The 26,138-nt window shown below is 42.8% G+C and overlaps 1 protein-coding gene across 17 annotated transcripts in view; it reads left to right on the top strand.

Annotated features, from left to right (window-relative positions):
- Nucleotides 1-26,138, top strand: part of ARHGEF28 (Rho guanine nucleotide exchange factor 28) — a 272,749-nt gene that overhangs the window by 161,325 nt on the left and 85,286 nt on the right. For all 17 annotated transcript variants that reach the window (XM_046665596.1, XM_046665599.1, XM_046665597.1 and 14 more), the window contains 4 exons: nucleotides 12,250-12,371; nucleotides 15,868-16,151; nucleotides 20,480-20,687; nucleotides 23,102-23,213. In XM_046665596.1, the coding sequence (XP_046521552.1) occupies nucleotides 12,250-12,371; nucleotides 15,868-16,151; nucleotides 20,480-20,687; nucleotides 23,102-23,213 (726 nt within the window). The remainder of the gene's footprint in view (nucleotides 1-12,249; nucleotides 12,372-15,867; nucleotides 16,152-20,479; nucleotides 20,688-23,101; nucleotides 23,214-26,138) is intronic.

Genomic DNA, 26,138 nt, shown 5'->3' with positions numbered 1-26,138 from the left:
GTGACCACGGCCTGCAGCTGGATCCTCTCCCTGGTGTTAGTCAGGACCTGGCGTTTCTCCTTCACTGCTGTGGCCTCTCCCAGGCCCTCACACTGCAGAAACTTTAGGATCTGTGCCCTGCCTGCCAGGTCAGGAGCTTCCCTGAAAACAGATGCTACAGGGTCCCTTCCTTTGCACCATGGTGGGCCCATGGCAGGCCACAAGTTTTCGCCTCAGTCACTTCCTGCTCCTCCCAGAGGCCTGTGGGGTCTTATGGATCCATTTCATCACTTAGGAACTGGGGGCAGCTTAGCAACTGGACCTGGCCCTGCTGCCTGACCACACTCTACCACCGAGGGAGCTTGGCGGTGGTTGGCCTCAGGACGGTATGAGGCCGCCTGCAAGATGCTCTCCTTGAGAGCCGCAGATGGAAGCAGGCAAAGGCCACCCACCCTCAGGGGATCCCCCAGCCCATCTCACACTCTTCCCCACAGGCAGGAAACCACTTTTTTCCATCCATTTGATCTCCATTCTCCCTGCCACTGGAAAGCCCCGGGTATGAATTGCGATGCGTCATATCCAGCTCTCATTCATGCCAACCCACCCAGGGGTGCCCAGAGTTGCTCAGGATAATGGAACAGGATTCAGGAATCAAGGAGAGTTTCCCAACCAGGAGAAACCTGGAGTAATTTGGAGGAATGCCAGACACTGCTAGGCTTTCATTATTCATTGATTCAGTCATTTGAAATGTTCTTGTTGAGGGCACACAGGAGATAAGTTAAAGAGGTTACCTTTCAATAGAGAATTCTCTGTTTTGCTAGCATAGTTCTTGTCTGCGGTAGAACTCAGCTACTTTTTAGGATATTTAAGGGACAAGCAGACGTGACTGTAGAGCTAGGCACGGGAGGATCAGGGCTCCTCGTGACTGTTGAGGCGGACAAAATCACCTTTATGTGCCACCGTCTTTCCATAATATTATGCAGGATTTGAAGTATTCATAAGGTTTCTTGTGACAATGACGTGGGAGCACCTCCCTCACCAGTTTGTTTTTTTCTACAGTCACCTGAGGTGGTCTTGTCAAAGTCTCGCCACTTCATCTGAGGTCCTTCTCGCCTATCCTGGTGTTTGTGTGGTGTGTAGTTTTCTCCGCTCCGTGTGCCCTTTTTCCTGTCTGTAGACTCGTTTGCTGTAGGCCTTGGAGAAGTGCTTTGAGAAGGAAAGGACGTGCTGATTAAATCTAATCACACCACTGTCTACACGCCACACATGACTGAACATCTCCTGGATAGCTGGTGAGGCGAGGGGAGAAAAGTTATTTACGTACTTAAGAGTCCTTCTTTTTCAAACGAAAGCGCATGTCCTCTTGAAGGCCGCTTTGTGCTGCTGGAATGAGGAAAGAGAACTTGGAAAGTCTGGGGAGAAAATGGTGGTGCTTCTGCGAGGACTGTGTTTTCTTTTCCTCCCTTCCTTTCCCCTCTCCCCACCTCTCTCTGGGCCTCCAGTGTTTTACCAGGGAAAAGGCTTGTTTTCTTCTTCAATAATTTTGATAATTAGCTCTTTCAAAACAGCATAATAGGACTTCTTTTAGGATCTGATTTTAGAGTACCAAGTTGTAACTTGTTGTTTAGAAGAGGTTTTAAACTGCTGTTCCGAGGGAGAGGGCTGGAGACAACCCTCACCCAGCACCTCCGGAACCCATTCACGTCCGTCCTCGGCCGTGCCTGTCGTTAAAAGGACTGGTCTCGGGTCCTGATCCCCTCCCAGGCTCACTTTTCTTTTTCAGGATCCCAGGAGGGGGAGGTGAGTTCAGAGGGTGAATGGGACATTTGGATCAATGTCAGGGACTCTAGTTTGGTGGACAAAGGCTCCCTGCATTCTCCCAGACCCGTGTTGGTATGGACGAAAATCTTCAGTCACTTTAGCTTACATACGACACACAGGAAACTCCTGGGCTGAGGATGGTTTTGAGATTTGAATGGATCCTCTTTATAATCTCAAGTCCAGCCCAGAGGAGTGAGGCCGAGAGATTTTCCAGGCCAAGACTAATAGCAGGAGAATCCTATGAGAACCTCAGAGGAAGACGAGGCAAGGAGATAAGCGACAGTTTACCCTGAAAATGGTCACCTTCCTTGACGAGGGTGGTTTTTTCTTTCTTCTGGAGCACTCAGGCCACTGGGGAAAGGACTGTCTGTACCTTTCAGCAGTTCCCTTGACTTTGGGTATTTGGGGCTCGTGTGCTGTGGTGAGAAAGGTTGCCTCTGTCAGCCCGGTGTGTGCCTTCTGGTTCCGTCACTTAATGAAGTTTCGGGTGACTCACTCTCCTGGGGCCTCAGCTTTCTTGTCTGCAGGACGAACATGATAACACCTCCTGTGGTTGCCGAGAGTGGGGTTGGCAGATGGGTAAAAACAGTGCTATGCGCTCCGGAGTGGAACGTTTCCATTAGTCCACTCACATATACGCTCTCTGATATGCTGCCTTTACTGATAACCTACTATTTTGCGTGAGATCCCACAGCTGGTCTTTTACAAAGGAGGCAAATTTTTTTTAAAAAGACTGATTTTTCAGGGCTGGCCCTGCGGTTAAGTTTGTGCACTCTGCTTTGGAGGCCCAGGGTTCACTGGTTTGGATCCTGGGTGCAGACCTATGCACCGCTCATCAAGCCATGCTGTGGTAGGCATCCCACATATAAAGTAGAGGAGGATGGGCACAGATGTGAGCTCAGGGCCAATCTTCCTAAGCAAAAACAGGAGGATTGGCGGCGGATGTTAGCTCAGGGTTAATATTCAGGAGGGAAGAAAAAAATCTGTTTCCTCTCTTATTTTCAATGTGAAAATGGTTATTGTTGGAAATCTAGAAATTTCGGATAGGAAAGAGAATAAAAACCACTTGTGCTCTTCACCTGGAAATAACAGTTAACGTCTTAGCTTATCTTTCCAGTCCTTTCCTCTGATTATCTTGCGTGTTCTTGTGTGGTTAAATGAAGTGAAATCGTATATTTACTGTTCTATGAATGTTTTCTCAGCAAGACTCACATCGTCATATTTCAGCAGCAAATCTCCAGGGCGGATGACAAGGCCCAGGAGGTGGACAGAGGCACCTGGGCACAAGTCACCCTGTCACACATTAATGAAACTCTTAATGGGAACATGCCAGACATTGCTCAAATACCATTTTCTCATTTTCTTTGGTTCAAAATAGGATCCTCAGTAACCCAATTATTAAATAAAGCACTTCGAACCGCCTAGCCTACTGCCTACTGGAGCTGCCATTTATTAGTTGTGTGACTTTCACAGGTTGCTTCAACAGCACCACGTTTTCTGTAAAATGGAAATAATAAATACTATGGCTTCAAGGCTTGTTTTGGGGGTCGAATGAGTTCATCTATATAAAGCGTACCGTGCCCGCTTCCTGGGAAGTGCTGTCTTCGGGTTAGCCGTCCTGGTGGTGTTCCCGCGTGAGCACCCACGGCGGAGCCCGCAGGTGTCCAATAGATGCCGACTCTTGAAGCTCCTAATATTTCGCCTCTACTCTCTGCCTTTTAATGTTTTTAATTTTTTCTGGCCATTTTCTTCCCGTACCTTTACTTTGCAAATCTGCTCGATTGTCCTATTTTTCCCTTAGTAAGAGAGTAACCTACCTGATATTTTAAATAAAGAGATTAAAGAGTAATATTCCTGGGCTCCTGCCCCCAGGGGATGTGTCAGGGGCCAGAGGAGGTGCCCCCCAGGAAGCGCCTGGCCCCTGTGGTGGTCCCACAGTGGGAGGATCTGTTTTTAGCTCAGACCCCACCAGGACGTTGCCTGTCCTTCCAGGAGGGCAGAATAAAATTCTCTCATCACCCGAGTGTTGTAGACCACACAGGACAGAAGACACGGGGCCGGGCAGGGCTCGGGGTGCAGGAGGAGGAGCGCCTCATGCTGTTTAGAGGCGTTCCGGGACTTCCTGGGAATCATCCTTGAGGACCTTGCTTTGAGGCTGTTTTTAAGAGCCACGGCTGGAGGCGGAGGGCCCGGCAGGTAGCGCGGTGCCTGGTGGCCAGTAGACACTCAGTAAACGTTGACCAAGAGAATGAATGAATGAACGGGGGAGTGAATGAATGAATGAGCGAAAGAAGATGACACTCCCATCAACATGCAGCAGAACAGAAGCAGCTGGGAAATACACAGAAGGCCTCCAGAGTCTGAGAAAACTTGGCTAGACCAGAGGCGCCCAGTCTCTCAGTCGTCCCTTGGACGAGATTTCTGTCCTTTTCTTAGTGAGAAGTTATTTTCTCCTTCAGAGAATGTTTCTTGAGCCTCTCCGACGTACCTGGCATGGTCCTAGGCACTGGGGATTCAGAGTTGCTGCTCTCCTGAAACTTACGTTCTCGTAGAGGGAAACAGACAATATACAGTAAATACGTAACGTGTTAGGTGGTGACGTGTGTATGAGGGAGAATAAAGCAGGGCCTGGGGTCACTATTTTCCATATATAATTGTCACGGAGAGCCTTTCTTTTTTTTTTTTTTTAAGGATTGGCACCTGGGCTAACAAGTGTTGCCAGTCTCTCTTTTTTTTTTCTTTTTCTGCTTCATCTCCCCAAACGCCCCTGTACGCAGTTGTATATCTTAGTTGCAAGTCCTTCTAGTTGTGGGATATGGGACGCCACCTCAACGTGGCCTGACAAGCGGTACCGTGTCCGCACCCAGGATTCAAAACCTGGGCCGCCGCAGTGGCGCGCGCAAACTTAACCACTCGGCCACGGAGCCGGCCCCATGGAGAGCCTTTCTGATAGGATAACATTTGAGTAGAGACCTGAGGAAAGTGAGGGAGTGAGGCATGTGGATATCCAGGGGAAGAGCAGTCCTGGTGAGAGAACAGCAAGTGCAAATGGCCTGAGGCATAGACCAGCAAGGCCAGTGTGGCTAGAGTAGGGCAGTTCACAAGCTTTGGAGAGATTGGGTGAGGGTGGAGGAGGGTCAGGTTATGTAAATGTGATGATGTGATTTATAATAAGAAATATATATTTGGTCTTCATCCCCATTTCTGGCACAGAGCTCCTAAAACCCATGGGATTTCCTAAGTGATGAGTGTGATAAAGATGTCTTCCTATGTGAATGAGGAGACTTTGGCCCTAAGGATGGGGGCTGGTTGCTAGGAGAACCAGCCATGTGATTAGACACTGGGGACTTTCCCCATCCTCTGAGGAGGGGAGGGGCTGGAGATTGAGTTCAATTACCAGTGGCCAATGACTTATCAATCGTGCCTATGTAATGGGGCCTCCATAAAAACCCAAAGGGAGAGTTCAGAGAGCTTCCAGGTTAGTGACCGTGTGGAGGTGCTGGGCGAGTGGTGTGCTAGGAGAGGGCATGGAAGCTCCATGTCCCTTCCCCATGCCTTGCCCTGTGCATCTCTTCCAGCTGGCTGTTCCCGAGTTAGATCCTTTCATAATTAAGTGATGATCTAGTAAATACAATGTTTCTCTGAGTTCTGTGTGCTGCTCTAGCAAATAATCAACCCAAGGAGAGGGGGTCGTGGGAACCTCCGATTTGTAGCCAGTCAGAAGCGCAGGTGACAACCTTGTCTTGTGACTGGCGTCTGAAGTGGGGGTGGGGTGGGGACAGTCTTGTGGGACTGAGCCCCTAACCTGAGGAATGTGTCTGCTGTCTCAGCATAGATAGTGTCAGAATTGAGTTGAATGGTGGGACACCCAGCTGATGTCCAAGAATTGCTTGGAGTGTGGGAGCCCCGCCCCCTGACCTCATGCACACACGGGTTGGAATTGGGTCCTAGCGCCATTTAGGTAAGGTGCTGTTGGTTGTCATGAAGCTTGGCTTTTACTCAGGATGAGATGGGAAGCCACTGGCTAGTTGTGCAGTGTCAGGATGTGACGCAACGTGATTTGGTTTCCTTTGTGAAAAGTCTGCTCCGTCTCTGTTCTGGAGAGTTGGCTGTGAAGGCAGAAGAATGCAAGCTGGGAGACCAGTTCGGAGGCAATAGTCTTGCATTGGTTATGGCGGGAGACGGTGGCGGCTTGCCCTGGTGTGGCAGTGGAGGAGATGAGCAAGGATCAGGTTCTGGATCTGTTTGGTTGTGAAAGAAAGAACAGTCAAGGTGACTCCAAGGAGAGACAGGGAAAATCAAGAGTTGCGTTTTGCGCCTGTCGTGTGTGACACGGCAACTGGACAACTCGGTGGAGATATCAAGGAGATAGTGGTGCTTGTGGGGAGAGGTCTGGGTTGGAGATCAAAATTTGGGGGTCATCGTCATCGAATGAGATGTGATGCCGTGTAGGTGGATGACTCAGGGAATAAGTGGAGAGAGGGAGAGAGAGAAGGGTCTGAGGGTTGACCCTGGAGCCCGGCAGTCTACCAAAATCCAGAAGATGAGGGGGACCGAGAAGGCAAGGCCGGGATGAGAGACGGTGTCCTGGAGGCAGAGGGGCAGAAGGGAGCCATTAACTGTGTCAGATGCTGCTGTAGGTCACATCCGGTGAGACCTGAGAACTGACCGCCTCATTCTGTAAGGGGACGGTCATTGGCGACCGTGATGGGCGCTGTTTCAGTGCAGTGCTGAGATCTGAACTCTAAAATAAGCCTTACTCCTTTTGTGGTGGTTGGTCATTCTCTGTAAATCCTACTGTGTTCCTAAACTTTTAGGATTAAAATAGAATGAAAGAAAGAAAGGAAGAGAGAAAGAGAGACAGAGAAAGCAACCTGCGCAGCCGGCCGTTGTTCGGCAAGATCTGGGGAGAGAGGCCTCTGCGCCTGGGGCCGGCCGGCCGGAGCTTGGCACCCGGCGTGGGCCAAACCAGGTCACAGCAGGTTTGCGGAGGGCGGCCTTGGCCGGGTTTGTTTATGTCTGGGTGTGGGTCTCTTACATAAGCGGGCAAGGAGGCCACATTTTCCTTTAGCTCTAAGGCCCTTAGCTTCTGGAGGGAGAGTTGGATTTCACGAGAAGTCAAGTCGGGTTGCACATGCCCGAGGCTGGTCTGTGCTGTTAACTGTTTCCTGCCAGATTTGGGGCGATCGTGAGTGTCAGAGCAAAGGGAGGCATCGCGGCTGCCATCCCCCCTCCCCCCCATCCCAGTACCAATTCCCCTTCTTTCTGCGGGCAAAAATGTTGGCTTTCAGCTGCCTCTGTGTCCTAACCAGAGCCTCTGGTACAGCAAGGAAGTGCCTGTGAACATTTCTGCCTCTGGGAGTCCTGGCAGAGTCCGCGGGTCCCACTGCAAGAGCACTGGGAACAAGGGGAGAGGGCAGGGCTGGGCGTCCCCCGTGACTGTTTATCCTCGAGGCACTTGCTGGGAGAGCCTGGCCCCAGTCCACGTCACCGTGTGAAACGCCGCAGTTTCTGAAATCCTCGCTTTGTTCCTGAGAAACGCTGTCTGTTCATCCTGCAGGCGAGCCCTCCCGGTGCGGAGGGCCCGTCCTTGAGTGGTTGGAGGGAAATCTCACGGGCACTTTGACTTTATTTTTCCCACTTATCACGTTCGGGATGGACTTTTCAAGATTTCTTAACGTGAGCTAAGACTGAAATAAAGAGTTACAACCATTTAAAAGCTCTTTGTGGAGCACAGGGAAGATTTTGTGCATTCCAGTTGCCCTCGGTTGGTTTTAAACATGTGAAGTTATAACCAAGGTTGAGATCATTTTTGAAAGGAGCAAAACTACAGAAAAGTATCAAAACTATACAACCTCTGGGGCTGGCCCCGTGGCTGAGTGGTTCAGTTCACACACTCTGCTTCGGCGGCCTGGGGTGTCACAGGTTTGAATCCTGGGCGCGGACGTGGCACTGCTTGTCAGGCCACGCTGAGGTGGCGTCCCACATAGCACAACCTGAAGGACCTGCAACTACAATATACAACTAGGTACTGGAGGGCTTTGGAGAGCAGAACAAGAAGAAAAAAAGCTTGGCAGCAGGTATTAGCTCAGGACTAATCTTTAAAAAAACAACAACAAAAAATTATACAATCCCATTGACTTATACAATAATAGCAAGTATTGTCATAGTGCTTACTTTGTGTCCGATTATATTCTAATTACTTAAAATGTTAAAGCATTTAATCCTTACAACAATCCTATAGGTAGATGTACTATCATCGATATTTTCCAGATCAGGAAATGGAGGTACAGAGAGGTTGAGTAACTTGCCCAAGGTCACACAGATGGTGGAGAAGGGCCTTGAATCCAAGCAGCACAGGGCCCTTGGTCTCAACTACTGCGGTGCTTTTCTCTTCACTGATTTCAAATTTGCAGCCATTAGGATGGGAGTTGAGTTTTGATTATTCTTATACTGTCTCTGAAATATGAGTTTACCAACTATTAAAAATTAGTGCTATCTACACACTGTAAGCTTAATTTTTTTCTAAGAAAAACTATTTACAAAACAGCATTAATTTAAGGCAAAGAGCTGATTTTCTTATTGCAAATTATTTCTATATGCTCGTTGAAAAAGGACCTGAAGGACAGGTTTTTTTTTGGCAGTAATTTTTCGCTTAATTTGCTGCTCAAGTGTTTACATATGGAAGTAATGAAATCGTATATGTTGAAAATCTTGAAAACATCATTTTTTTAAAAAAATGTAACCATTATAGCTTTTTCTTTGAATGGATTGAAACACTGTAGAGCAATTAGTCACTGTAATATCTGTAGCTGAGGTTTATTTGAGAGTCCTTTTAAAGACTTGTTTTCTTTCCACAATAAATCTTTTTCTGCAGGTTTGAAGCCCATTATTTGCAGTGACTAGTATTGAGGTTGATAAAGCAGGGGAGGCCTTGTAAGTCACCTTTTGGTTTGTCGGTCTGTGTTCGCTTCTAGATCCCGTCACCTGTGTCCTTTGGCAAGTAGAGGCTAGGGTGCTCCAGAGAGGTGCGCTGAAAAGGACTTTTGGGCCAATTTTATAAATAGTTTCAGCGAGTGACCCAGAAAATCTACATGGCAGGTTGTGGATGACAGATTGGGAGACAAGGCCGAGATTTTCCCTTCTCACTACTGTCCTACGATTTTTGTACAGTCCTGTCCCCTCCAGCAAGACTTACTGTTTCAGGGGAATCATCACCTCAGTGACGGAGCAGATGCCCCTGGGGACCGTCGCTCTTGGAGGTGGTGTCCCAACCTGACACTCAGCGCCGTGAATCACAGAGCAAGGCAGGTATTTCCTCCTCCGTTTTGTTTTAATCTTTTTGCTGATTCAGGGAGAGAGGCCGTTTGGCGCCCCTGCGTCTCCCGTCTCTGGATCCTCAGTCTCCCTTTACGAGAGAGAAAGCTGCCTTGTAGACTCTTGCCTTTGACGGACAACTGCATTTAGTCAGAATGTACTTTCAGTGTTTCACTTTCATTGTTTTACCATGAATAATTCCCTTCTACGTTTGATGGGGGAATAATGGTTTTCAGTTTATAGTAAGGATGAGGCATTTCTTTGAAAATCAGTTTTATTTAAAGAAAAGGCGAGTCAAACTATGGAATCTAATAATACAGGTGATATGTAGATATGGCACATGGTGAATTTGGTAGAGGAATGGCAAAATCTTGGGAAATACTGGTCTGATATCTGCTATGGTTAATTTTATAGAGATCCATGCTGTCTTCTTTGAAACTCTTGGGACCAGATTTGTTTTGGAATTCAGAATTGTCAGATCTTTTTGGCATAGTCCTTATACTATACGTGATATGACTCCCGTAGGAGAGAGCGAGGGAGCGCCCTCATCAGGCATGCTAATATTTTTGCAGCAAACTGTGTGAACGTCCACACCAAGTGGGGTCAATAGAGTCTAAACACGGCCTCGTGTGGGTTCAGGCTACATTTTTTCACCAAATATGCTTTTGAACCAAACTTATGAAAAACAGTTTTGATTCTCAGAGCTTTCCAGATTTCAGAATTGCAGATAAGAGATTATGGACCTGTCTTTGTAAATAAATCACATCATTTTCTAAAACACTGATCAAATTAATCCTGCAGAAGACAAATTAGACCCCAACTTAGTGTCCAAGTAACCTGCCATCTTTTAGTTTATTTTGCTTCTTGCGTGTGATTTTCTTATAGATTCTGACCCGCCCCTCAGGCTAGGGACATTTGTCTGTGGAAGGAAAGTTGAGTCCAGGTGGCTTCCTGTGTGTGCAAACAGTAGTTACTTGTCCTGCTCGTCCTCAGAGTGAGCAGTCATCGTTTTGAACACAGAACTCGCTCTCTTGCTAGTTCAGAACCTGGCTGTGGGGTGACTGGTCAGTGCGTTCATGGGCACCAGACAGTTTGGGTAATATTGGGTAATATTTCATTGGCTTCTGTTTTTAAAATGAAACCCGTCGATTATTTTGTTCAATATCTTGTCAGTTCTTAAGTCAGTCTAGCTATCAACGAAGTCTTAATCTGGCAGGATGGCAGTGGGTAATCAGGGGTATGAACAGCCTCAAGTGTGATGGCAGAAATGCCAGTTGTTTTATAGTCTGAACTTTCGACACCGTGGAGCGGTTAAGCTGGATTAACTCCACTTCAGAGGGCCGTGTTGAGTTATTTGATTGTTTTTAAAATATTCTTTACAATGACAAATGAGCAAGTATTTTCTTCAGAACATGTTGAAAGTGTTTTGTCAGGTTCTTAATTTATGACCTTTGGAAGATGCTTTTATTTTGTATAATTAGAATGAAAATGTATAATTGGTCGTGAAGGTTATGCTTGTGAAATACTTGTGGGCTTTGTATGTTATCTTACGAGCTATTTAAATAAATTGATAAAAGACCTTGTAGACATAAGAGGGTGATGCATTCCATTTACATTGTACATTTCCTCGAGAAGCTTAATTAAACATCTCGCTTGGGTGTTCTGTGGGGAGGAGGTTGATATAGATGCAGAATCTGAAGCCAGGGCCATCTGACTCATACGGTTCACCTATCTTTGTAACTATTGTAATGTCATCCGAGACTTTCTATGAAAGAATCGAGTTTTCCACTCCTAGTACATCAGCCCATCGGTTATGATCTTTTTCATTTCCTGATTCACTCCCGTGGGCTTCGCTGGGTTTTATGCTATGACATAAATAAGACAGGTGGTGAGATCAGTGCCATGTCTGGTGGAACAGAGGCAACACTGTCCTTTTGTCCCCACTCAAGAAAACCTGAATGTGAAGATCACATTTGCTATGGATATAACTTTGAATCCATCCTATTAAAGTCATTTACAGATACTGATAATCTATAATGAGGATAACACACTATGATTAGCATTAAGAACCTTGTACCCGACGTTGCACATGATTAAAATCACTGTTTATTAACAATAACAAAATATAATAACAGCAACAATATTTGTTGAGCAGTTACTAAGTGCTAGGCGTGGGTTAAGTGCTTTGCACGTCTGAACTTGTTTAATCCTCATGACCGCACCGTGAGGAAAGCTTCATCATCATCCACTTTCACGGATGAGAAAACTCTGTAAAGGTATCTGGGATTAAGCGAGTTAGCGAAGCCGCTTATGTTCCCTGCAAGTACAGTAACGTCTCAGCTCTCTGGGACTCGACTTTGAGCAGCCTCATCTATTTGGAGCAAAGCTGAGAACGTGGAAGCAGGCAAAAACATTTCTGTAACTAAAATTGAGGCAGATTCACTGTATGAGATTACGTGTACTCGGCTGGCGGTGCAGAGCTGGAACTGCCACACTCTGTCCTGTAGTGGGTCCTTTGGGAAAGGGTCACGGAGCCTGAGCACTGCAGCGCCATCACCAATGCTTCCAAGTTATTTACAAGGTGAAATGAATTTTCGTTTAATCTGTTGGAAACTGAAGACAAAAATTTGATTTGACAAAAATCCCTAGGGATTGGAAAATTAGTGCCTGAGATGGGCACGTATTTATCTATGTAGAACTATTCATTCTTTATGCAGGTTTTTGATAACTGAGAAGGTTTGGATATAGAAGAGAAAATACTTGCATGTAGATATTAATGTGTGAAGACAGCAAAATGTCATCTTAAAAAAATGGAATCTATGTTGCTGGCCTGGTGGCGTGGTGGTTGGGTTTGCGTGTTTTTCTTTGGTGGCCTGGGGTTCGTGGGTTTGGATTTCAGGTGTGGACCTACACACTGCTCAAGCCTTGCTGTGGCAGCATCCTACATACAAAATGGAGGAAGATTGGCACAGTTGTTAGCTCAGGGTCAATCTTCCTCGTCAACAAACAAAAAGAAGAAGAAGAAGAAGGAATCTTGATTTTTTTCCCCTTATGGTTTGATTAAGAAGGTAAAGCTTGACTGTAAACTAAATTCCTTCGACTTCATTTGTCCCATTTTCATTTTTCCTCTAGATCGCTCCTTTGACGTCATCAAAAAGTCCAGCCACCCCCCTCAGTTCCTCGCTGCAGGCCGGCTGTCCGACATGCTGAATGGGGGCGATGAAGTGTATGCTAACTGTATGGTGACAGACCAGGTGAGGAGTGACTGACGCGATCAGGCGGCTCTGCCCTCTTTCCAGACCTGAGGCTGTGAGAAATAGAGTCAGCACGGTTGTTCTTCTTGGAGAATTTCAGCCTCAGGGCAGCCCGGGTGATGCTGTGGTGGTCTCATCATGTGAGCATTTGACTTAGGGCCCCCTTCGGGGCAAGGCTCACCTCACCCCACCAAGAGCCACCACAGGAGGGGTCTCGAGACAAATGAGAAGAGTTGAGAGCTCTTCCAGGGGACCTCAAGAGGAATGACAATTGGGAGGCCGATTTATTCTCTACAGCTTTTCAAAAAACAGTGTGTATATGGCCTGGTTAAGCAATGTTTGTGTTCAGATCCAGCAAATGGTTATGAGCAAGAGCTTGGGGCCAGCCCCGCATGATGCTGTCTCAGAAATTGCTGGTTCAATGCTTACAGCACACCTATCGACATGGACTGAGGTTATAGAGCTTTAGTGTGAAGACGGAATGGCGTCACGTTACAGGGAAACTTTTTCTGTAGCTCGGTGATCGTCAAATTTTAGTATTTATAAAAATTAAAATATAGGTATACATCTGGAGATTTCTGCACACCCTAATTTATGAGTGATTCTGCCTTCTCCACAGACTTTAAAACCTCATCCTCATATAAGATGCTCGCTAAACAATCCAGTGCATTTACCCTGTTGTTGTTAGCATGCATATATGGTACTCTATTCCTCATAGGTGTTTTCTGGGATATAACCTTTTTTCTGTCAAGTAGAGCTCAATTTCAGCCCTTTAGTCAATGTCTCCACCTTTTCCTTTTGTGTTATAAAACACAGTTACGTCAAAGGCACAGTGTAAATGGCGTAGGTTGGGATGATGTTCACAATGACAGAGGAACCCATAAATCAGAATGGACATCAGCTATAAATAACTGGTACAGTTTTTTGGTGTAAAGTAGCTGAATGTCAGCCCTAGATATGGAAATCTAGGATGAGACACAGAGTTTAGGACAAAGTGGGAGTTGTGGAACATTCTTTGAAGATATAGGGTGCCTGGACTTGGTGTGCTCAAGCCATCTTCTGATTTTAAGGGTTTTTATTCTGTTGCCATATTTTCTCACTGTTTAAATGAAATACTTCTTGAGTCCTTAGTTTTGTTCTGAGCCTCAGCAAATACTGCAATATTTCCATTTACCTCAAGTAGCTAAAGCTGATTCAATATCATGTGAGGGAAAGCTATGTTTTTATATGTTGTAAGATACATTAAAAATGCAAAACTTCCTAAAACCAAGATGAGGTTAGGGTACATATTCTGTTGGGAATATTTTGAGTGAGAGAAGTGTTACTTTAATAATGCAAAGCACACGTTTAAAGAGAAGTCAAATCAGCCTAACTGATAAACTGAAATGTGGCAGAAGATTGCTGAATTTGTGCAATGAAAACAGAAATAAAACTAAAATCCTGGATATGAGTCACAAGGTTCACTATATCAGTGTAGTATAGTTCTCGTATAGGTTTTTTTTACTGTTCCTGTGTCCATCTGAATAGCAGAACAACATGAGGAGTCCAAATTCTGCGTATTTAATTTCTAGCAATATCTGGAAAGAATCTCATCTAATCTCCTTCCTTCCCCTTAACCTGGCACAGAACCCCGTAAGGATTGTATCTTGTTGGCAATGCTGTTTCCCATGAATTCTCAAGGTTATTAACCTACCTGATGAGGAACTTCACATGATAAAAACCACTTTGAAAAGTACTCTGTCACATAAACTACTTTGAAAAAAAAACCATTTTATTTGGACATCATTTCGAGCCTACCTAATTTAGTACAAAGGATCTTTGTATACTCTTTTTCAAAATTCCCAAAAGTTAATATTTTACCACATTTTACTTTCTTGTTCTCTGACTGTGTTTGTGTGTGTGTGCATGCAAATGCTTAAAATATGTATATAAATATTTTTTAACCATTTGAGAGTCCATTGAAAATATGATGCCCCTTTACTCCTCAATCTTTCATGGTGTATTTTCCTAAAAACATGGACGTTCTCTTACATGAGCACGTATAGTTATCGAAATCTGGAAGTCATCACTGACATAGTACTGTTAGCTGTGCACACACCTTATTCATTTTTAGCCACTGGTCCCCATAATGTTCTTTGTAGCAAAAAATTCAGTGACACGTGTTGCATTTAGTTGTCATGTCTCTTTAATCTCCTTTAATCTGGGGGAGTTCCTTCGTCTTTGCCCCTCATGACATTGATAATTTTGAAGACTACAGACCAGGTTTTTATTTATTTGTTTTTGCTAGAATGTCCTTCAGTTTAGGTTTGTCTGTTTCCTCCTTGTTAGGTTCTGGTTACGTGTGGTTGGAGGAATGTTACAGAAGCAATGTTGTGTTCTTCTCAGTGCGTTGTGTCAGGAGGCACACGACAGCAATTTGTCCCATTACTGGTGATGTTGTGTTTGATCCACCAAGTTTCTTTTCAGTGTAATTACTGTTTCTCCTCTTTAAATCGTTAAGGATCTTGTGGGGAGATAGTTGGAGTCTCTGTAAATGCCCTCTTACTCATTTGACTCTTCTCACTAGTTTGAACATTCCTTGGTTGTTTTTGCCTCAGTAAATTATTATTATGAAAGTCGATTTAGGACCCTAAATTTTCCCCTTTTGCTTCATTTCCCCTTCACCACCCTATCTCTAAATGGTGCTATCGTTCTTTCTTTTTATTGTTTTCTCCCCGAGAGGTGATGCCTTTTGACCTCCGCCACCTCAGATCACCAGTTCTTATAAGCCCCTTCCTTAGAGGCCTCTTTTCACACTTGCAGGCTGGACTGTCTCTTCCTGGCGATGACTTTAGATCAGTCTTAGGCCCCTACCAGCTCCCCATCTCTCTGCCATGCAAACCTTTTCAGACTGCCCTTACTTTCTGCAAAGGCTGATGGCAGGAGTATGGCTGGCTGCTTGCCGAGCTTTGAGGTTTATTTTATTATTTACAGGTAATTTGCAGTCTGGCACGTTGTCTGTCCTCTGGTTATGCTAAGTCCATGTATCTTATGTCGTTTCATGTGCTCTGATTTTTGTTTGGCGTTGTTTTTTTAGGAGACTCAGATTTCTGTGACCTCTGCCACCTTGGTTACCCAGATTGCTATAAACTGCTTTTTAATTGAAGCTGCTTACTCTTTAGTCTCTCTCTCAAGTATTTAAAACATCTCCCCTCATTTTGAGTCCATGGTTCATACGATGTTAAACGCATAATCGGTTTCTGGTTTTGTCATAACGGACTTTATGAAGCATTGTGTCGTTGTCTTCCCTCTTGTGAATTATGGCACGGCAGCCGAGGACAAGAACGTAGCCTGAAAGACAGACTTCTCTGCTCACGTAAAACAAAACAAAATCAAGAACGAACAAAACAAAAAAGATCAATAAAGCAGAAGGTTTTTAAATTGGGGAAATTATTTTTCTTAGCCAAGTCGATCTTTCCTGCTTTTGCTCAGCAGATAATTTTCTTTCGACTACCAGGTTGGTGATTTGGATGTTAACTACATTAATATAGAAGGAGTCACTGCAAACGCCTGCCCTGAACCCGCGGGTTCTCCTCGGGGGCCTCAGAGCTGCAAGCACATTCTTCCCACTGAGGCCGGCAGTGGCACGGGCACGGGCCCGCTCAGTGAGAGCAGGGAGGTGATGTCGAATCCTGAAGCCGGACGGTCTGTCACGTCATCTAGTTCGTATGCTTCCAATTTGAACCCTTCGTTTGGTCTTCGTGGATTTGAAAAGGAACCAAGTCACCTAAAGAAAAGAAGGTAAGGTACTATATTCTAGAGGAAAAATGTAGAAAATCAAGAACCTTGTAGCTGGACTTGGAAAATTCTATTTTCTTATTTTTTATTGTCCCCACCACTGTTGTCTCTACATCAAAACATTGCCCCCTTTAAGATTCCTATATTCCTTGACTTAAAAGTAAGACATTTAAGAAAACTGACAAAAATGTAATAAGGAAAACCACAGTGAGATGCTATTTTACAGTTAAAAATTTAAAAGTTTAACAATACTGTATTTTGGTGAAGATGCATACAACGGAAACTCCTATATACAATTGATAGGAGCGAAAATTGTGTAACAAGTTTAGAAAATAATTTGGCATTATCTTGTAAAGTTGGGTATGCATGGATCTTATGACCCTGCAGTGTTACTTCTGTGTCCTGGGAGACATATGCATGAGTATTTGTAGCAGGAGGAAATAACCCAAGTGGGGAATGGATAGAGAAATTATATAGTTATGTAATGGAATACCATACTGTAGTGAAAATGAATTAGCTACGGCCACATCTACGTACATAATAACATGCATCTCAGAAACAAGAAGTTGAACAAAAAGAAGCCACAAAATGCTTCAGTTAGATTTCACTTTTATACTATGTAAAATCAAGCAATTTATTAATACAGGGCATGTACATATGTGCTAAAGCTATAAAGAAAAACAAGAGAATGAAGAGGAAAAAAACCCCCAAATTCAAGGTAGTTGTTATACCCAATGGGGAAAGTGGGGAGCCGGAATGGAAAGGAATAAAAAGGTTTCAATGGTATGACCAGTGTTCAGGATTCAAGTCGGATGGGCTTGTGGGTGTTTGTTTTATTTTTAAGCTCTGTAACTTACTTTATGCATATTTTCTTGTATCTACAAAAATATCGTTAAAACAATAGTTTTATTGTATATGGTGTGATTTTATATATGTGTGTGCGTGTGAGTGTGTGTCCATATCTTTGTATCTGTTTCTTATCCATTCAGCCTGTTGTCTGATTTCCTTAGGGAATAGGCAAATTTCCATTGGTTTCATTTTATCCTGTTGCCCACTTTCCTTAGAGCATAGTTTATTTTTTCCCCACGCCCTAGATCTCTGATTATACGCCCAGTTTTACACAAAATCATGCATACAAATGAGAATAGAATACGCATACATCTGTGAGTGTATATATAAATATTATCTATGAATGAACATCTGGCAGAGATTTAATTGATCAGAAAAGAGAGAAAGGGGGAGGGGAAGCATCAATCACCAGGTGCCAATCACTGGGCTATCCTTTGCACTGGTCCACAGCAATTCAAGGCTGTGAAAGTTTAACAGATGTTGATACCAAGGGTAATGTCTGATAACATAAAAGATGAAAGCTTTTCTTTAGATTCGTATTTTGTGAATTATGGTTTTAAAGGTGCTAAGTGGTCATTGCTGCAGACAGAATTAATGGGACATTTTGGCCTTTCCACGTATCTGCTTAGGACAAGAAGCTGTCAGTCAAAGCAAGATTCTAAACAGTTCTGCAAAAATCCACCTAACTGTGTTGATTAGTGCATTCTGGTAGGATCTTTAAGATCTGTTGAGTTTGTGACCCAGATCTCGAGAGGTGAATAAGCTCTTTACGGGAGCCACTTAGGAACAGAGGAGGAAAGGCCCGCTGTGGGCTCTCTGTTCTGCTTGTGCAAACGTTCACAGGCTGTCTGAAATATACGTTCTGGTCGTCGTCTTGCTCTGGGAAGTTTCTCACTGCTGTGGATAGAATTGTACCTCTTTAGAATATAAGACAAACTATCCAGTTTGGGTAAAGGTGATTAGAAGCTTCTGTAAAAATATTCCAGCTGGAGTGGGGGTGGGGCTATGGAGAGGAAGACGTCCTTAGAGAAGAATCTTCCTGCTGGTCCCCTAGGCCGACTGCATCTCCTGTGCATTCTGTCTCCACTGCACAATGTGGGGATGAGGGAAAGCACTTGCCATCCCCAGAAAGCCCTGTTTGGGCTCTCGGGTGGCCAGGGGGCCCTCCCTTCACGGGGTGTCATGCTGGGAATGTGTAGCACGATTGATAATGAACTCAAATTGAAATGCACCCAATTCATTAAGACGTGAATAATAGGCTGAGAGGCTGGGAATTTTTCCTGAAGGAGAAATTTCCGGGCACACAAAAAAGCTGAGGTTAACACAGGGACGAGGCTGACTGGGACCCATGTCGTAAGTCTTCTAAGGTTTGAAACAATATTTTGGTGAAAGTAAAATATGCACAATGTGTAGCCATTATGTTATTAAAACTTAATAGCTGTTTTGAGAAGCTACCAGGGGAAAACAAGCAATGCACCATTCATTTTAAAAAACTATACAACAAAATTGGGTGATCAAGATAAGTGTTTCATTCTAAAACATATATTTTTAAAACCTTTTTTTGTTTTACCATGAGCCACAGTAAGAAATGCTTATCAAACCATGAAGCACTCCCCACACACATATGCACACAAAATTTAAACAAACATTTTATGAAGTAATGTGAAATGTATTCTGATATTTTCTATTCTATACCATTTTAGAAGAAAATTCTGGTCACAACCTATGGAATCGATTTCATATTCCACTTTTGAAAAATGATATTGTAAAATGAGAACCTAGAGGTAATCCTGAAGAATAATGTCTATGATACCAAATATCTTAGGGTTAATAGCTTAACAAAGAAAAATAGTAGCCCAATTTGAATTAATAGAAAAAGAAATGTTTTGAAGTATAGTGTGCTAAATAGGATAATGCTCACTGATCCATCTAGAGTGTATCCACAGTGATGGAGAAAAGCTGAATGTGACTGGAAAGGCTTGTGTTAAAATAGGATATTATTGCAGGCGGTCAACCGTTTGAACTAAGTGACGTTGGTTCAGAGATCACAAGTTGTGGCCAATGCAGAGGCACGAGGCATCCACACACCTTTGACCCCTACCCCCAAGGTCTGTGTCTACTCTCAGATTGTCATTGAATTAAGGAAACTACGTGGCCCCTTAAGATATCTGTCATTACGTGACTATAACGGTCAATGCACCAACCTTTACCAGAAAGGTTTTCTTAACACTAAGTTTTAGTTTTTTATGAGAAATAATTTTATGGACGCCAACATATTTGAGTGTTGAATTAAGGTCAAGTCCACCTCCAATTTGTCCCTCCTTCTCAACGACAAGGTGAAGGCCCTCAGTGAGTTCTTGAAGGAGAGAACCCCACTTTGGAAATCTGCAGGGGTGCCAGTCGTGGTCTTTACTTCCTGCTGGGTTTACTAGGGCCCAGGAAGGCCCGTGAAATAATTCAGGGACTCAAGACCAAGCTAAGTGTTCAGATTAGAGACACGTATAGTACAACCTCTCTACCTAGTGTCATCATTTATTAAGTTGGTATTCAGTGTCCACTAAATAGCCTGTGGTTTATTAATAAAAATAACCCAAATGGGTCAATTCAAAGTTTCATTTTCTGGTTGTTTATATTTCATAATCAAGATGGTTTCCATGTGTTGTTATTAAAATTTTAACTCCAGAACTGCAACAACCAAAGAAAAATATATTTAAAAATGCATCGTACATTAACATGCCTCTGAAAGATGTTGGCCTCACAGTTTGAGTGGTTTAAAATGTAAGTGTTATGGAGTGAGCCAGGAATGTGGACGGTCAAATTCTTTCCTTTTGATTTCATGGTTATCAAAGTTAAATGAGGGAAGAAAAGCAACAGTTAAGCAGAATCTCTGCCTGTTTCTGAGGTGGATTCTCATGGGAATCATTTCTAAAAATCTCTGAAAATGATAATTAATGTGACACGTTTGGGACCTCGCCTGACTCATGTCTGACCTGAGTCTTGACACCAGCTCTGGGGTGAGACCTTTGCTGTCTGTCCTCGCGTGTGTTTCTGACCTGAGCTTTGAGAATGCCACACTGCATCTCTTCACGGCAGACCCCGCCCCCACCCCACCCCACAGCCCAGGGGCTCTGTTTCATCCGCAGAGTGACTATTTGGGGCTTATGATAATTATATTTACAAAGCAAATAGTGAGGATTGTACTACCTTGGACCAGTTTTTGTTTCTTAGAATGCCTGAAATGGCTTTTGCTAGGTAGAAATGTACATTTGGGGAAATATAAAATTTTGTTTAAAAAGAGGAGATATGGAGGAAGAAAAAAGTAAAAACTACTTAAATATAAGCTTTGTTAGCAATTAAATGAGTACGCTTTGCACCTCACACCAATGAGAGCATTTGAATTCAGAGAAATAGAAACCAATGACTCCGTCAGTCTGTCTGTCTGCTTCCCTGATGGTCTGCTTATTTACTTACTTGTGTTCCAGCTCTAGCCTCGATGCCCTGGATGCTGACAGTGAAGGGGAGGGGCCGTCTGAGCAGTCCCGCGTGTGTTACGCTCCGGGGTCTCAGAGTTCCTCGCGGACTGGGCTTCCTAGTGGGGATGAACTGGACTCTTTTGAGACCACCCCTGAACAAGATTTCAACATCTCCAGGACCGAGTCACTTTCTTTATCAAGTAACCTGCAATTGAAGGTATTCTGATTGGTATTAATTTGGTTTATTGTAAGCATGGAGAATATGTTGTCTAAATCCATGTCTATCTGAAAGACAAATGATGTTTTATTCACATGTGCAAACTACTTTTTTTTTATTTTCGGAGACTCATGAGCTGATTGAGTCTGTGTTTTTAACTTCTCCCACTCTGTTTAATTTGTATAGTCCTCACTTACAACGGCTGATTGGTGTTTCATTAATTCATCACCAGTACATATAATCTTTCACATCCTTGGAAAATTTTACCACCGCATACAGTGATTTCTGCGATCATTCCTTAAAGAGAGAGAAACCGGCAATGTTCAGTGGGCTAAATGATCAAACTTGTTTTCTCACATAAATCTTTCCTTGGCCTGGGTGATGAGATGAATAATGTTACTAAGGCAAGGGTGATACTTGAGCATTCCTGGCTGCATGAACTAATCTGGAACCCCATGAACTTTATCACTTTTTCCATAGGCGACAGCTTTTTTCTCATTGGAGTTTCATTTTATTGTGGTTGTTTTTTAAAAGATTAAATAAATTCTTCCAATCTTGCACAGAGAGCCCTCTTGTATTTGGACATATGTTTTCTTCCTTTTCGATTTCTATGCTGTCCACTTGTTTTCTTTTTAAATTGAGTTTACTGCTGTAAAACCATGTGTGCTCTGCCCAAACTTCCCTTACTATGGACGCGTGGTTATGATAATGTGTTCTTTGTGTAGCGTGCTCTACAATATACAAAACACATAATTTTCTCCTGACTCACCTGGGATGGAAGCAGTACTTTCATTCTAAGTTTTGCACAGGTGAGGTTCTGAAGAGCTTAGCTGTCTTGTCCAGGCTGCCCAAGCTTGGTGATCGATTCGGCTCTCCAGCCCAGGTCTTCTCAGCCCAGATCCTGAATCCTCTCCTTCAGCTCTGAGGCCTGTAGAGCTGTCATAGTTCTTTGAGCCTGAAGGTCATGTAATATTTCTGGATAATAAGAAATGAGTCCGCTTGTTAACGTAAATACTTCTTGGTTTTGCATTTTGAATGGACTTTGAGAAACTCCTCACTACTTGGAATGAAAAGTAATTCAGTCTTTGTGAAACGGTTCCACTGTGTTCACTTTTAAGAAGACTGTCCTATGAAACCTCCTGCCTTGCCTCTGTAATTACCCTGTGTAACTTTTTGCCAGAGACCTCTGGATAATTGTCACAGTCCCAATGTTATGAAATGTAATTACCATGCATGACTTAAACACAGAGGATGACGTTTGACTAGGGCCCTTGTGGCCAGCTCACCACTAGGGGTATGGGGCAGCTTGGGCCGGCCTCCTGACGCCCCGGCCCGGTGGGTCCTCACTCATAAGACAGTCAGGGAGCCACAGCCCGAGGCCCATCGAGGGAGGGTCAGCTTCCATTTTCAACTTTCCTCCAGGCCCTTCAACTAAACTGAAGAACTGAGGGAAACCATGTGTTTTCACCTAGGGAGAACAGAAGAGACCAGTGTTTATGAAGGACAGTTGCTGATGGCTTAATTTTAGTAACAAATTTTACATTACATTATTTTAAACCTAACCTTAAGTAATACCTTAAAAAATGGATGGGTAGGACCAATCCTAAGCCCATTAGGCCCCTTTTGGATGGGAGTTGGGTACCATAAATGGCTTTGATGGTTGTATTGCATATTTCTTTAAAATTTTTAGAACATGTAACAAAACCATATTTTAATTATCTTGCCATCTTGCATTTTCACATTTGTTGCTAATATAATAGAAATAGTATATACTTGGAAAAACAGAAACAAAAATGGAAGTCATTTAAAAGGAATAACATTAAAGATATATGAATCAGTGATATTCAGACATCATCCCAGGAAGTGCTGGATGGGAATCTGTGGAGAGATGAGCACAGCCCGGGAAGGTACACTGGCCTCATGCTTTCTCCCCTAGAGGCTGGAGCTGACATTGTAAACTTAACCAGCTGGAAGTTTTAAAAACTCTTATAATTGTAAGATGCTGTTCCTCTACCTTCTAATAATCATTAAATATAGATATATCAGTTAATAGAAAATTTTGCTTGAATGCTACAGTATAAAATAATGAAAATAACTAAAAACTCAGGCGAAAAAAAAGGTCAAACTTGTTGTTGAATATATAGAGAAAAAGTCATTTAACTTAATTTTTCACTTTTCACCAACTTGATTAGAATGTCATAATTGCATCCTAAAGTATATAAAGGAAATATTCCCAAGAGCTCAAGTTTACTAAAACTTTAAAAAGACAATACAATTTTAGAAGTCGTAACAGGCAAAGAGAAACAAATAATAAGATTGCATCAGAAACATTCAGGTTGAATCTTTTTAGAGAGATGCTAATTTCAGGTCTTCTGTAGAATTAAAAAAAAAATTTTTGTTATGATCTCTTTTAGGAGTCCTTGCTTTCTGGAATCCGTTCACGGTCTTATTCCTGCTCATCACCCAAAATTTCTTTAGGAAAAACTCAGATGGTGCGTGACTTTGCAGTGTGCAGTTTAAGTGAAGGTGAGCTTTATTTACCGTCTGGCTTTGAATGTGTTGTGTTCCAGAGCGTCTGTTCCAGAGCCCATTTTCAGGTAGAACATAAAATATGCAAGAGCAGCAGGCAAAACTTGTCAACTCTATTTTCATAACTGATTTTTCTAAGCTTAGCAAAATCTTTTTCTCGTTGGATATCAGTCAAGTTATAGATTTGATTTTGGTAAAATTATGTACACAACTCTGTTGCTTTATTCTTTAAATAAAATGTTTTCCTCAAGAATTAGCATAAACTTGAATTTATTCTGGGTTCCTTATTGTGAGAGTTTTAGAGGATTTTCTTTAAGTAAATTATAAAAATTACTTTTGCCCTATATGTAAATTGCTGAAATAATCTAACTCCTCAGAGGCAAAGCATTGCAAAATAGACTTTATTCCTTTTTTTATTTAGCAAAGGACATTAGAGCGTTGAAATAACAGAACATATTTGAAACATGGGTAAATATATCTCAGTGTTTTTTGTGACAGTATAAGCAATCAGAAATATAACTTTTATGCAGTAAGATTTTAATTAAAATATAGTATGCCTACAGAAAGGGGTGCAGATCATAAGCAGATAGCTTGATGAATTTTCAAAAGTGAATTTGGATCAATAAATAGAACAATTATAGCCACCGTGGAGCTGCCCTCGTAGCCTCTCTCAGCCACCTCCCCCATTTGCAACTTTATTTTGAAGTGTAATTATTTCATACTTTCTGTACATATTATGTAATAACTACATTTAAGGTGTATTTGGAAGTATTTGTGCCAATCTGTAATATATAGCCTTGTAATTTTTTGTCACTGTGTTAGATAATGCCTTGGTCTATTATCCTCGAGTCTTAAAAAACTCAGAAAGCAAGAGGCGTGCTTAAGTATTCTCAGTTTCCCAATGTAGAATATCCTTCCTTTTTTTTTTTTGAGGAAGATTAGGCCTGAGCTAACATCTGTCACCAATCCTCCTCTTTTTGCTGAGGAAGACTGACCTGAGCTAACACTTGTGCCCATCTTCCTCTACTTTATATGTGGGACGCCTGCCACAGCATGGCTTGCCAAGCGGTGCATAGGTCTGCACCCGGGATCCGAACCAGTGAATTCCAGGCCGTTGAAGTGGAACGTGCGAACTTAACTGCTGCGTCACTGGGCTGGCCCCCTACTCCTTCCTTTTTTTTCCTCCTTTTTTCTTATTCTTTATTGCATTGTTGTCATTACTTTGATTTTTAAGCTATAAGGGGCAATATTGAAAGCATAATTGTGCTTGGAACTGCCATCCTAAAACAATGACTGACTTATTGAACATCTCCCATACATGTTTGTTGAATGAATATGTTAGACAGGATACATACAATACAAAAGAAGTGCACTAGGTGTGTTTTTTCATTTTTCTTTTTCCTTTTTGGGAAGTCTTCTTTTTTTTTTTTTTTTTTTTGCTGAGGAGATTCGCCCTGAGCTAACACCTGTGCCAATCTTCCTCCACTTTATATGTGGATCACCCCCACCGTGTGGCTGATGAGTAGTATGGGTCTGCACCTGGGATCCGAACCCACAAACCCAGGCCACCGAAGCAGAGCATGCCAAACTTAACCACTATGCCACAGGGTCTGCCCCTGGGAAGTCTTTTTGGAAGAAGAAAAAGCAAGACTGATGATAAATGTCAGTTTTAATTTTTGGAATGGGGAGATGGAGATAAGGACTGAGAGCAAGAGAAAATACAGCTACCTTGAGAGGACAGGAAAAGAAGCTGGAATCAATTTGCCCTGGATTTTTTTTCCATACCATGAGTCTTTCTGGGACCTCCAGGTCTCCCTAACCTAGTTTAGGCTGGATTCCTTCTCCTGGCAGCTTGACACCTTTGTACTAATAGTCCTGGATGGCAAGTTAACTTTATACCATTACTATTTGGAAAACATTTTCAAGTCTTCCGTGCAGTGTGCAGAATGATGGCCTTGCCTTTGTATCTGTAGTAGCTCTGATTTTTAAAGCTAGGCTGTTCTGAAGTCTTGTATTGTTGACCAGATAACTGAGAGGAAATTGATATGTTTTATGAATTCTTTAATCAATAAGGAAAGGTATCTTTGCCTTGCATACAACCCTTAAATCTTTGCATTTGAATTAGAAAGAATAAAAAGCTGAAACCTTTGGATTTTCTGTGAATAAAAGCTTGTCTTTAGACCATATATTTAAAAACAGGGCCATTTGAATGGAGTTTGACACTCTCCAGAAGGTAAGAGTTACAAACCGGCGATTTGATTTGAGGCTGCACACTCTATGTACGAGGTTCCCGTGGATATCCCGCACGGTTGCAATGATTGGGTGCTGTAATACAGACCTGCAAAGAGAGGATGGTCTTTCCTTTTTATTCTTATTTGAGATATCCTCTCATCCTTGTCACTTCCAAAGGGTTCCTATCGCCTCTCATAGTTTTTTTTCTCCTGACCCATGACTGCAGTAGCGCCACTTTATTATTTAATGCTTGTATATCCATAAAACAAAATCCAATCCTATTGTTCCCTTTGGTACATTGTGGCTTTAGATAGAAAGGAACACTGTCACCTCACCAAGATGAAGAAAAGTGTTCTTCATGTAAGATTTGAAGAGTGAAGTGAGTGTCCTGTTGAAAGTTATTGTGCTCTGATGGATGGAATCCCACTAAACTTTGTTCTCTTGCCTGAGTCTGATGCTATGACTTTATTAGCTTGATTATTTTGGACATGTGACTTATTCTCTTGGCACCTCAGCCTGTTTACAGTAAGGATGATAATTTCTGCCCACGATTTATTTTGAGGGACCCTTAATAATGGCAATAAAATAAAGCCTTCAAATTCTTCAAAGTAGATTTTCTATTACTTACAAGATAGTATTACTTCCACATTGATATTTACACATTTCAGGGGATATTTATGTACTGGTTTT

The sequence above is a fragment of the Equus quagga genome, chromosome 7, assembly GCF_021613505.1.
Source record: "Equus quagga isolate Etosha38 chromosome 7, UCLA_HA_Equagga_1.0, whole genome shotgun sequence".
Lineage (NCBI taxonomy): Eukaryota > Metazoa > Chordata > Mammalia > Perissodactyla > Equidae > Equus > Equus quagga.
Note: the sequence above shows the minus strand (reverse complement) of the source record. Positions and strands in the feature narration are given on the sequence as shown.